The sequence below is a fragment of the Aquarana catesbeiana genome, linkage group LG03 (genome assembly GCF_042186555.1).
Source record: "Aquarana catesbeiana isolate 2022-GZ linkage group LG03, ASM4218655v1, whole genome shotgun sequence".
NCBI lineage: Eukaryota > Metazoa > Chordata > Amphibia > Anura > Ranidae > Aquarana > Aquarana catesbeiana.
In genome coordinates, this window is record NC_133326.1 from 645,986,049 (window position 1) to 645,999,047 (window position 12,999).

At 43.3% G+C, this 12,999-nt stretch overlaps 1 protein-coding gene across 5 annotated transcripts in view; it reads left to right on the forward strand.

Moving 5' to 3' along the window:
* The window catches only part of ILF3 (interleukin enhancer binding factor 3), a 32,011-nt gene that overhangs the window by 11,975 nt on the left and 7,037 nt on the right, over positions 1-12,999 (forward strand). For 3 of the 5 annotated variants that reach the window (XM_073622579.1, XM_073622580.1, XM_073622581.1), the window contains exons 7-17: positions 78-173; positions 3,041-3,152; positions 5,484-5,581; positions 5,681-5,792; positions 5,876-5,986; positions 7,550-7,749; positions 7,826-7,966; positions 8,054-8,191; positions 8,297-8,482; positions 8,564-8,702; positions 8,825-8,890. In XM_073622579.1, the coding sequence (XP_073478680.1) occupies positions 78-173; positions 3,041-3,152; positions 5,484-5,581; positions 5,681-5,792; positions 5,876-5,986; positions 7,550-7,749; positions 7,826-7,966; positions 8,054-8,191; positions 8,297-8,482; positions 8,564-8,702; positions 8,825-8,890 (1,399 nt within the window). Of the gene's footprint in view, positions 1-77; positions 174-3,040; positions 3,153-5,483; positions 5,582-5,680; positions 5,793-5,875; positions 5,987-7,549; positions 7,750-7,825; positions 7,967-8,053; positions 8,192-8,296; positions 8,483-8,563; positions 8,703-8,824; positions 8,891-10,582; positions 11,041-12,999 lie in introns of those variants that run through there. The other 2 variants (XM_073622583.1, XM_073622584.1) reach the window with 1 other exon arrangement.

Here is a 12,999-nt window from a genome sequence, read left to right on the forward strand (position 1 = left end):
TTTTAATTTCCTTTTTTTTTTTTTCTGGCTTGTGTTGGGGTAACATTGAAGACTAACGGCATTTTCCATTGTCTCAGGCTAGGGCTAATGGTCTGAAGTCATGTGTTATTGTCATCCGTGTCTTGCGTGATCTTTGCACTCGTGTACCTACATGGGAACCTTTAAGAGGATGGGTAAGTGCTGGTTATATTCCTAATGCCTTAAAAGCAGGTACACAAGTTATTGCCACCTAACTTTTTTTTTTAAACAATTGCAGACTACCAACCCATTTTGCACTTACAGTTAAAAGTAGCGCTATGCTAATTGGCTTCATGAAGTAGAGCTGCACGATCAATTGTTAAGAATCAAAATTGCAATTCTTTTCCCTTCCCCCATCTTAAATTGGCATTTCCTGATTCTATCAATTCTACAAGTGCAGAGTTCTGACAGCTGAGAAAATCCAGGCAGCCTGCCAGGTTTTATCACAACATTGTTGGTAACTTTAAACAAAGTAACATTACATTCTTAGCTCAAATTAACTTCTGTTGATGAGGGGAAGTTTAACCACTTCCAGACCGCCACATGAGAGGAATATCGCTGTTATGGCAGCAGCTAGCTGCCATAACCCCAGTAGCCTCTTCAGCGTGTGGCCTGGTTTCCGATAATGCAGTGGGGGCACCCCCTCTGGTGCCACAATTGGCACCTTTCAGGGGACAGGATACCTTACTTTGACAGGTATTCTGTTGCCATGGCCTGTGGCATCACCGTGGGGCTCCCTCTTCTCCCTGTCGCTGGGCCTCGCGCATGCACAGTATGGTTTCTGGCGTGAAGCCATAAGGCTACACTGCCGGGTACCCTTTTTTGGAACACTGATTTAAGTGGTGAAAGACTAAACCTTTTTATATCACAAGTGACGATAAACTTTTATCAGCAGGTTTTACTTACAGTATTGCTAAATTTAGAGCTGCAACTATTTTCATCAATTAGTTGGATGATTGGATAATAACCCTTAAATTGTGGTTTATTTTAGTTCATATGTAGGGTTTAAAAAAAAAAAAAAAAAATTATCTATATATGCAGTGGTAAATCTAAATAACCAGCTATATGGTTAGGGAGCAAAATCTCTAATTCATCCTGAGAATAACAGAAGAATACTGTATCAAATATTAGAGGTTGAATCTGGTAAATATCAGACTCGGATCCAGTGTTGTTGTTTAACCACTGAAGGACCGCCCACCCCATATATACTGCAGCAGCGTGGCCCTGGTGTGTCATTTCTTACACAAGATACTATAAGTGCACTGGTGGTGTGCCCGCTGCACAGCAGGCCCAGCAGCTGTGATATCCGCTGGCCACGTGCGATCCTCCCTAGGATGCACTTAACCTCTTGATTAACCCCTTCCCTGGCAGTGTCATCTTATACAGTGATTAGCAGATATTTTTGGAGGAGGCAGCAAGAAGACTAAAGTGGGACAGGAAGTCCCTATCAAAACCAGGTGCCCACCCCCCACTTTTGGGTGGATCTGTGCAATGGTTTTTCAGAGCAGCCCTGATTCTCTTCTGGGGTCCCCTACCAACACCTCTGGCTCCTCCTGCCTGTAGGTTAAATTCCCCTCTAACTTTTTTAGCCTTGGTTGCAGGACCTCAGAAGTCCCACCTGATCAGACACTGACTCAAGAGCAAAAACTTGTTTGTTCTGGCCTGTTTCATCTTAAGTACACAGCATGAGATGGGTGTTTAATTTCCACCAATAAGGGGTACATGTTTGAATGAGATTTCCTCTATAATAAAGGAAGATCCCATACTCTTTCAATCGTAACATACTTATCAGAATACATTGTACCACATACAAGATATAGCACGATTTGCACTAAAATTTCCCAGCAGTTTCCTTTTAGCTGTCTGGCTGCTATGCTATTCTTGAATTTAAGTTTCACAATGGTACTCTACAGCCTGAAATTCATTATATTAAACCCTTTATGCTGACTTCAGAGTGCCCAAGAACCAGCTGCAAAGTATAGTATAGAGTGCCCCTAGAGCAAGGTAAAAACTTCTGCCACTCACTTCCTGTTCAGGACTACATGTCCCATGAGCATTAGTCCTCACACACACGTCCTCAGGCACTTACTGACATGTGGAAGGTGTACTGAGCTGTGTTTCCTGATATGTAAACAAAAAATGCATTCTGTATGCAGGCCCACTAATTCTGAAAATAACGTATTTATCGGCGTATAACACGCGCCGGCGTATAACACGCACCCCAAGTTTAGGAGAGAATTTTAAGGAAAAAAACTTTTAGGAGGGAAGTTTAAGGAAAAGAAACTTACATTAAAATGCCCATCAATGCAGCCTCATCAGTGTTCATCTGCAGCCTTGTTAGTGTCAGTGCAGCCTTGTCCCCAGTGCAGCCTTGTCCCCAGTCCTCCCGCCGCCGCCATACACATAGTAGTAGTTTTAAATATGGCGTCGCGGAGTTTGGAGAGACTCTGCGCCGGCGGAAGTGAACGAACGCCGCCGAGATACACATAGCCGAGGGTTCTCGGCTCTTTCCGGCGCCGCTCACAGTCCCGCCCTATGATGGACATAACACAGGTCCAATGGCGGGACTGGGCGTGACAGTGAGCGGCGCCGGAAAGAGCCGAATACACCCGACTATGTGTATCTCGGCTCTGATTTCGGCGGCGCTCGTTCAGCACCGCCGAGTCCTTCCAAAGTCCGCGGCGCCATATTTGAAACTACTCGCTATGTAAATGTCGGCGGCGATCGCCGACATTCACATAGCGATAGCGGGGATCGGCGTATAACACGCACCCACGACTTTCCCCTGATTTTAAGGGGAAAAAAGTGCGTGTTATACGCCGATAAATACGGTAGTTGACTATTTTTCATTGATTCGTTTCAGCCCTAGCTGAATTCCTTTTTAGGGTGGGCCTGTCTCTTGGATGCATTCAATGTGCTCCTTTGGGGTCATAGTGAAATCTTTTGTTGGTGTGGGATTTTTCTGATATTTAGAGAAATGCAAGTTTGCTTTTAACACTAAACTTTTCCCTACCCCTTGAAGCCTCTTGAGTTACTTTGCGAGAAAGCCATTGGAACAGCGAACAGGCCCATGGGAGCTGGTGAAGCTTTTAGAAGAGTCCTTGAATGCCTTAGCTCTGGAATACTGATGCCAGGTACATGTCTGTCTGTGCTTAACTTTTCTTTAAAAAAAAGTCCCTACACTACTGTGGCCTGGCTTGGGTGTGTTTTCATCCCTTGTACGGCTCCTAAATGGCGTCCAAGTCAGAAGGAAGCTGCAGACAGTCGTAAGACTTTGCCATTGCAGCAGTGTGAACCGACCTTTTGTAAAGGTGCAGCATTGTCTGTTCTAAAATGTGTATATTGAGAAACTGTTGCTGATATCGTGATAAAATTGGAATTTCCATGGTCTCTAATCTAAGAAGTTTAGGTGTTTACATTCATGCCTGAAGTTGTTAAACTTTTATTTACATGTGCAGTAAATGCGCTGGTTTTAGCCTTTAGAACAATGCTTAATATCTGCATGCCACTGTTTAACAGCTGTAAAGTGTAAATGCTTCAATCTTTTTTTCCTTAACGATCACATGACTACACTGACAGAGAACTGTGCAGACTCTGATGCCCAGAGCATTGTTTTTTTAGGGTGACATCTCTGCTCTAGATATTAAAGGGGTTGTAAAGGAAAAAATATTATCTCCTAACTAGCTTCCTTTTACCTAATGCAGTGCAGTTTTTTCTTCATTAAAATCCCCACTTCCTGTTACTCTGTATGTAACTACTCACCATCAGGCGAGCCGTTCTGCCTGGTGGTGAGTGTCGTGCTCACCCCCACCCTTGGACTACAGGAGTGCGTCAGGACGCTCTCTACGTTGAACATAGAGACACAAGGGCTGTGTGTTAGTGGGCGTGTATATCACACAGCAGCGCCACCTCCCTTGGCTTAGTTTCTATTCTTCACTGGCCCGCCTTGACTCCACCCCCTTGCTGCCTAGATGAAATAGTCCTGCTGCGTAGGCTGGGGAGGCGGGAATGGGTGGATACTATGGGTGGCGTGTGGACGAGAACTTTGCTCGTTCTCGTAAGGCGAAAAAAAAAAAGGCTCTGCACATGCGCGATGACGCTAAGCGTAATGGGAACTGTAGTTCCGTTATTGCCGTGACGTCGCTGTAGTGCACGCATACCGCAAACCAGGAAGTACAGCATACTAACTACACAGGAAAGCCGGAGGATGATTTATAAGCGCTATTTTAACAGATATCTAAATTTTTTTTAATGAAAATAATTTTTTTTTTGATATAAGCACCTGACAAGGAATAATTATAGGGGAAAACATTTTTTCCTTTACAACCCCTTTAAGCATTATCAGTTCTTGCCAGGCACCTCAGTACTTGTAGGTGTGCGTTCACGTGACTTATGAAAATTTACTTTACACCTGTTACAATTTGCATGCAGCATTACTAAAGGCAATGGGCAGGCAGCATTTAAAGCTTGGTTAGTAGCTGGCATTTTGGGGTTTTTAGACATGCAGTGTATGCTGCACTTAGTCTTTTGGGATTAGTTTAAAGCTTTAAACTTTTTAGCTTTGGGACAGTTGAGATTGGATTAGAACACCTGCCAGGTTTTTATTGCTACTTCTGCCCCTTTTTAGGGGATTCACCACTTTGTCCTTTTAACTATCAAAGTGCAAAAATTTTAAATTGCCCCAGCACAGTAAAGGGGAATCTTCAAACACTAGTTCACGTGACTGGGGGAGGGTAGAGACCAGATTCTTTCTTCCTCACTTAATAAATCTGATTATGCACAGGAAGTAACGAATTCTCCCTCAAGACAGACAGATGGCAAAAACACTACTAATCTTCCCTATTTATTTTTGCCCATAGTTGTACTTGTGTCCAATGCAAAACTTCTTCCTATTTTTTTTTTTTTTTTTTTTTTTTTTATTTTTATTTTGAAAAGATTGGGGTTGGCTTGAACTGCTTGCTGTCAGGAGTTGAAATGCTAGCCACAATTATCTGCTGTACAGGAAGTGAGAGAAATCCACTCTGTTCATTAAAAGATGTCCTGTTTTATCTTGACTCAATTTTGCCTTTTAGTCATTCCCACTGACCCTGCTGGTGATCTGGACATTTTGGTGACTCACCCGGGGCACAGTTGGCCAAAAAACTTCACATTGGTTTTAAACCATCACCACTCTAGCCATATCTTGTAAAACATTTTGCCTTTTTTGTTATACTTGAATCTCTGGGAGCTGAAAATTTTGCCGCTTTACAGAAATGCCCAAACACTTTATTGGTTAATCTCTATCCAGTGTAAACATGTCAAGCACTCTGCATAAAGATCTACAAGAGCAGTTAAGACACTTCATCATTTCCTTTTTTTTTTTTTTTTAGTGTAAAAATGTTTGCAGCACCTGCAGTTGGCAATCCATTAAGCTCAATTTTCAGTAATAGGTTTTTTTTTTTTTTTATCTTGAATCCTGTTTATAGATGGTCCTGGCTTGTATGATCCATGTGAAAAAGAAGCCACTGATGCCCTTGGTCACCTTGAAAGACAGCAGCGTGAAGATATTACCCACAGTGCACAGGTATTGTTGCTGTGTAATTTTGTCACTAACAAACCTTTTTAGTGGTTTTGGCCACAAATTAACTTTTCTATGGTTACTAATTTTTTTTTTTTTTTCTAGCATGCTCTCAGATTGGCAGCATTTGGCCAGCTTCATAAAGTGTTGGGCATGGATCCCCTGCCCACAAAGTTGCCAAAGAAGACCAAACCTGACCCACCCATTGATTACACAGGTATTTATTCTTGCAGTAGATTCTATAGGAACTGTCCTCTAACAATTCCAATTTCTTATACGCATCTGAATTTTTCTTTACAGTCCAGATTCCACCTAGCACCACCTATGTTATGCCAGCCCTGAAACGGCCCATTGAGGAGGATGGAGAAGACAAATCGCCAAGTAAGAAGAAAAAGAAGATTCAGAAGAAAGGTATTTGAGGGCTATTAGGCAGGGTGTAACTTTTGTGATTATGTTTAGTTCATACCACCTCTGTCCATTGCGTAAACTTTTGGCTAGCGTCAAAGCCAGTGTTTGCAGTCAGACCCAAAAAGTAAAAAGCGGTTCCTCTGGTATATTATGACTCAAAACTGCTACAAGCAAGTATTGCTGCCTCCAATGCCTAATCTACTTTGTTAAATCAAGGAAAACACTGTACTGATGGGGTAAGATTTGTGTTTTTGAAACTCATGCTGGCCCTTAAACATGCAGTGCTTAAAGTGGAGCTCCACCCAAACCTGGAAACTCTACTTGTTTGCCCCACCCCCTTAAAACCAGCTACCTGCTCCCACTTCTGTGTATGCCACAATCATGCAGTAAACTACAAAATTTCTGGCCCCTGCCTTTTGGGAGACGCATGGGTCCCAGAAGACAGTAAACCATTCGCAAAGTGCAGCGTTATCTGCGTGCACGGTAGGAAACAAGCTGTGAAGCCGCAAGGCTTTACTTCCTGTTTACTGAAGATGCCTGCACCCGTGACAGATTGGCATGGGGTGCTGACATCACTGAATACCTGGACAAGTAAGGGTCCTTATATTAAGTCAGCAGCTACAGTATTTGTAGCTGCTGACTTTTTTTTTTTTTAGGCTTTTGTAAAACTGATGGCAGCTTTTGTTGCAGAAGCCTAGCATGACACTTTATGTATTACAGCACTTGGTGCCTGCCTGCAGTTTTTCCAAAATGTACACTGAGCTGCACTTTCTTGGCACATGTTCAGCTGGGTTGATTGACTTCTGTGCGAATGCATGTGTCACTTTAACCCCCTGGCCAATAAAGAGGCTGAAACTAGCAGTGGCTAGCCTGATGTAAATGCCACACTGGTTTTGGGTGGGGAGTATAATGGGCCTTTTTTTTTTTTTTTTTTTTTTCTAATATTGCTTCTGTGGATGGAGCAGATCGATGCTGCAGCTGTCCCCGGTTTCTCTACACTGAGAACCAAACCACCGAACACTGCCCATGGCTCGGTTCTCGCTGCTCCCCGAGCGATGCTGACTGTCGGCATCGCTGCTACTGTGTTCATTGGATCGATGAGCTGTGGAGCGGCTATCTCAGCGGCTCACTGAGACGGCCCATCGACCAAGGCAGCTGGTGGATCCAGACTTGGAATTTGGGATGACATGCTGCCTTGACTGGCAGTGACATCTGCTCTCTGCCCAGCCTAAAAAGCTCTGACTGGACTTTTAAGTGGTTAAACGTGTTGTAGTGACTTAAATGCTTTGCTAGGCACTTGCTCAAACTAGTGCTGGATTTTAATTGTTTTGGGGCTTGCAGAATATCTAATTTATAATGTAGGTATGCACTCTTTTCTCCACTGCCCTGTATTTGCTAAGGGGGTGATAATGTACAGGTTAACTAAGCACCACTGTGTGAATTCAATGTAGGTCACATTTGCACTAAACTGAAATCTGAGTAAAGGATATCTGAAACTGTTCTGGGGCATGTATTTTTGTATTCGGACTAAGCATGTTGGTGTTTAATAATTGTGGTTCTTTGCAGATGACAAGTCAGAACCCCCTCAAGCTATGAATGCCCTGATGAAATTGAACCAGCTGAAGCCAGGCCTCCAGTACAAACTGATATCCCAGACTGGACCTGTCCATGCTCCCATATTTACAATGTCTGTGGAAGTGGATGAAAAGGCATTTGAAGCCTCTGGGCCCTCAAAGAAGACTGCAAAGCTTCATGTTGCAGTCAAGGTGAGAGGACAAAAAATAATGCTTTTGAGTTTGCTTAATGTTCTGTGCAGAAAACTTAATTTGGTTTTAATGGTAGGTCTTGCAAGATATGGGCATTCCTACTGGAATGGAAGAGAAGGAAGAGGCTGCCGAGGAAGCAGAACAGAAGCCTGTGGTACAGACTCAATCTCAGCCAGAATCTGCACAGGGTGATTCTGCCAGTGGAGATCAGTCAGATGTGAGTGACAAGTGGAGCTAAAATATTCTGCATATGTTCAATGCTGGGTACTGTCTTATCATAACATTGGGGGTGTCTTATTTCTAGAGTGCCAAGCAGCAAGGACCTATTCTCACAAAGCATGGAAAGAACCCAGTTATGGAGCTGAATGAAAAGAGGCGAGGACTGAAATACGAGCTTATATCTGAAACTGGTGGCAGTCATGATAAGAGATTTGTAATGGAGGTATGTCAGACTTGACGTTTGGTCTCTAAATCGGCTTGTGTTTTGTCCTAATCATCTGACTTGGCCTTTCAAGTTTGAATCTCATACGGTTGTCTTGACTTGTAGGTTGAAGTGGACAATCAAAAATTTCAAGGTTCTGGCTCTAACAAGAAAGTTGCCAAGGCCCATGCTGCGCTTGCTGCCTTAGAAAAACTCTTTCCTGACTACAACATGTACGCTGAGGCCCCCAAGAAGAAAAGACCACCAATGATGCCCAGGGGTGGTCCCAGAGGTGGAAAAGCCGGCTACGATGTAATTTTGGCTCTCATTAGTTTGTCTTAGTTGGTTTCTGTTTTTGGTTACACCTTAATTAAAATGTGACCTTCTCTACAGCATAACCAAGGCTTTGGAATGATGTACAATGAAGCTCCTCCACCACAACCTATGCGTGGACGAGGCAGAGGAGGAATGAACCGTGGTAGAGGACGAGGTCGTGGCTTTGGTGGCAACCAAGGTTACATGAACTCAGGAGGTATGGATTTTAAGCACAACTTCAAATGTTGTTATATGGTCGGTGTATTTTCTTCCTTTGAAGAATAAGCTTGTGAATTATGCATGTCTATGGATGGATTTCTAAAATGTTTTTGTTTATAGGTGGCTATGGAGGAGGAGGCTATGGTGGAAACTACAATTACCAGACTTCAGCAACAGCTGGATACAGTAAGTAAATGTGTATTCTACATACTACATGGGTGTACAGGGTCAAAACAATGATGTCCAATTGTAGATCTTGTTGCAAAGCAACACACCAAACCTATCAAGAAGCTTTCCTTTGTATTTGGCACTGCTGCTTGCTACATGACTAATAGTCCACAAATGTCAAATGCAGGTAAAGCATTTTGTCCTTTTAATTCAGTCTTCTAAAGTTGGGTCATTTGTGTAAAATGCCTCTGCAGGTTAAATTTTTTTTTTTTTTTTTTTTCTATTACAAATTGAGTCAAGAATGAATGGTAACATAACCTGTTAACACCAATACTTATTTGAGCTGTGATACAATGTCTGCTACCACAGCTATGAATTACTAGTTTTAAAGGTTTTATATGAACAGTCAGGTATTTGTAAGTTTGTGTGCACAGTGGCCTGATTAGATTTCTATTTGCGTATGTTGGCCTGGTTACATAAACATTCAGTGTTCTGCTTTCTGATCACTAGTCACTCCAGCTGCACACTTTTCTTGCTAAAACAATACAGAATCCTGTTCTGGATGCTTCTTGCTTGTAATGCCCCCTTTTCCTCCCACAAGAGGACAGGAATCCTTCTGGAAAGGCCACTTGAGAGCACCAAGACTAACTTTTTGCCCAGAAAGTGGACGTGTTACTGCACCTTATTACAGCAAATGTTCTGTATTACTATTTAAACTGTTTTCCTTTGCATGTTGCTGTAATGGCCCACTATATGCAAACTGAAACCAGTTTAATGTTTGACAAGCTAAAGTGGGCTGCTTTTCTGAGAATACTGCAAACAGTATCTAAATGTGGCGGTGTGTATGGACTGTCTTCCAATGCTGATCATTCTCTCTGCACTAATTTTGGTCATTAAAAGTAAATTGGTGCATAGAAATTGACCATTGAAGCACCATGGTCATCTTCACATGAGGCTTTTGCCTCCTGGTGTCAGTTCTCTCAGAATTAAGCAGTATGTAATTTTAGCTGTCTTCTATAGTGTACCTCTTCCCTATACATAGTGGAGGCAGTCATTTTGTGACTTGGAACATGCAGCCTATTCATGAGAAACTGGGCTCCCCAGTCTCCTTGTGAATTGATGGGCTATTTGGTGGCTGCCTCGCCTATTTTGTAGGTTTTGTGTACATCTTAAGGATCGCTCCATCCAAATCTGTTAACGTGGTGGTAAATAGGTGACTCCTTCAAGTTGTATCTCCATGGCTCTGTCTACCACTAGAGTTCACCAGCCAGCATCTTGTTGCTGCTTTTGTTGTCTTATCAGTGCCCTTTTGGGTTCTGACACTGACGAGCTGAACTCTTCAGTTGGATGTTTTCAGGCCAGAGTCCAAGTGGGAGATGCTAGGAGGGTTCACTATTCACCTTCATCCAAAGCCAACTTGCTAGATTTGGGTGGCATTCCTTGAATTGATAAGTAATAATGTGCGTTAATTCTGTCAGTCATTTTACATTTCTCTGCTTTTTTTGTGAGGAAATATGACTCACGCCTCCAATTTTTCACTTGGCTTCCCCCAATTCCTCTGTCGCCACCAGGAAGATCTCAACAAACTTTTTGTTGTGGGGAGACAGGAGCAGAGAAATCTAAAAGAAAATCTAAAACATCTGTGGCACAATGGCCATTCTACAGAGGATTCTAATTTTATTTCTCTCTGCTGTCTCCCCCTTTTTGTAGGTGACTTTTTCACAGACTGCTACGGTTATCATGATTTTGCCTCTGCTTAGAACATCTCTAGCGTATTGCACCCCACCCACTCAAAACCCACAAATCAGCTCTTTACTCCTGTCTGTCTTAAACCCTGCAAGACGAACAATTCTTCACCATTTTTATTTTCCACATGCGTTTTTTGGACTGTTCACTTCAAGCTTTCAGACTGTAGCCTGTGGCAATGTATTGTGGAAGTGTCAACCTTCCTCAGGATTCTTGATCACAAGTGGAACTTTATTTTTATGGTTAAACTCTACGGTTGATCTTTTCATTTGGGCAATTGTTCTGTCCCTGAACAGTGTGGAGGCTGCCCTGGCAGTAAAGACTTTGTGGGCAAAGATTTTCTTTTTTTACCTAGTTTTTATTGTTGCAATTTTTTTGCATTTTACTTTGCGTGATGTTTTAATAAATCTTGTATAAATCAATGGTCTGGAAATCATTGAAATAATGCAGACAATCCTCAACTTGATAAGGAAAGTGAGTTGGGAGTTTATTGGTGTGAGTACTTGTTTAGAAAGTTATGTCAGGTAATGCCAGCCATAGGTTATGTGATATCTGCAGTTTTTATAGTTGACCTTTTAAAAAAAGTTTGCTTTCTCCTAAAGTAACATTTGCAAATCTAGACTTTAGTTCTTCTGCTCAAGCCTAAGGCTCGGTTCACACATGGGCGGCACGACTTGCAGGTCGCCTCAGCGAGGCGACCTGCAAACGACTGCCGGGGCGACTTGCGAGACGACTTCTGCATAGAAGTCTATGCAAGTCGCCCCCAAAGTAATACAGGAACCTTTTTCTAAGTCGGAGCGACTTGCGTCGCTCCGATTAGAACGGTTCCATAGCACAGAACGGGAGGCGACTTGTCAGGCGACTAGGTCGCCTGACAAGTCGCCCCAGTGTGAACCGAGCCTAACACACATGACAATGCTTGCTCTTCCGTGGTCAGTTAATAGAGCTGAGGGGCAAAAGGAATGGTCCCAGCACTTTCTCAAAGTTAGCGGAGCATTCATTAACATACATGCAGGCACTTGATGTCTGTACTGACTTAAATTCAGTTAGCTTTTCCAACGAACATGGTAAAGTGCCTCACCTAATCGTGTGGAACGATTTATACTCCATTGCCTGTGTAACCACTGGCATATTTCACTGCTTGTCCCTAGGCCAAGGTACTACACAACTCCAAGGCTACTTGTAACTGCTAAGAAAAATAAAAATACAAGCCTGTAAAGCTTTAAACATATTTGGGATGCTTGTGCATAGTGTTTTGTGAGGATGTGCAAAAATGGGAACCTTGGAGCTTACAGCACCAGTTCAGTAAATACTCAGTCTGGTCTTGGGCAGAACAGTAAATGGCTGTGCCAGTAATATTGTTAGGTTACGTAACAGTGGACCCCGTTTGTACTTGCCTTTGGCGATCCTGAGCTGTCAGGGCTCCTGAAAGCGCTGCTATTCTCCCTCTTAGTCAGAGCTTCCAGGGTGGACAAGATGAATTCTGATTGGTTAGCGGCCTCCATGTTAAAGCAGAGTTCCAGACTTTTTTAGTTAAGTCAGCTACAAAAAGTGCAGCTGCTGACTTTTCTAATAGATACTTGCCTGTCCCATGGTCTAGCGATGCTGCCTCACGGAGTGAGCCCCCCCCCCCCCCTGCGGCGCTGCCATTGAAACTGTGGGCACCTGGCTGTGACAGCTTGTGGCTTCATGGCTGGGCGCACACTGCACAGGCGCTCTCCAAGTGGGCAGGCAATCTTCTGGGACCTGTGGCGTGTCCCACAAGATTGGTGAGAGGGGAAAGGAGTCTCCTAGGTGGCCCGAAGCACGCCAAAGTCCCACTCAAAACTAGGCAAATGCACCCCCCCCCCCCAAAATGACATGCCAAATCTGGCCTGTAGGGGGGTGAGAAGTGCTTAAAGCTGGAGTTCCCCTTTTGGGTGGAACTCTGATTTAACTGCACTGACAAATATTAATCTTATCTGGTCCACCCTGGGAGCACTAAAGAACGGCAGAAATTTCAAGTTCTGGACTGGCAGCAGGGACCCTGTCGGCTCAGGATTGACGAGTACAAGTGGGTGGTCATCCCTATTTTGACACTCATAGAAGGTACAGCAGCAGCTTGCCTTGAGTCGCTCTGGTATAACTATTTAACTGTTTTGCCTGGAGTACCACTGTTTTCCTAAAAGGAAACTCCATGCTTTAAGCTAACAATCTCGTTTCTTGGTAAGCTCTAAGGTGTCAGATGGCATTGGCTTCCTCTTGGCTATGCCAGACCAAGCTAAATTATTCAATGTGTGTGGAGATGACAATGCTTTGGAGAGTTTAAAGGAAGCCTTTAATGCAGGGATATAAAGGTGGAGGTTTATGAACTGCACACAGACCTTTTGATCTTCTGTGAC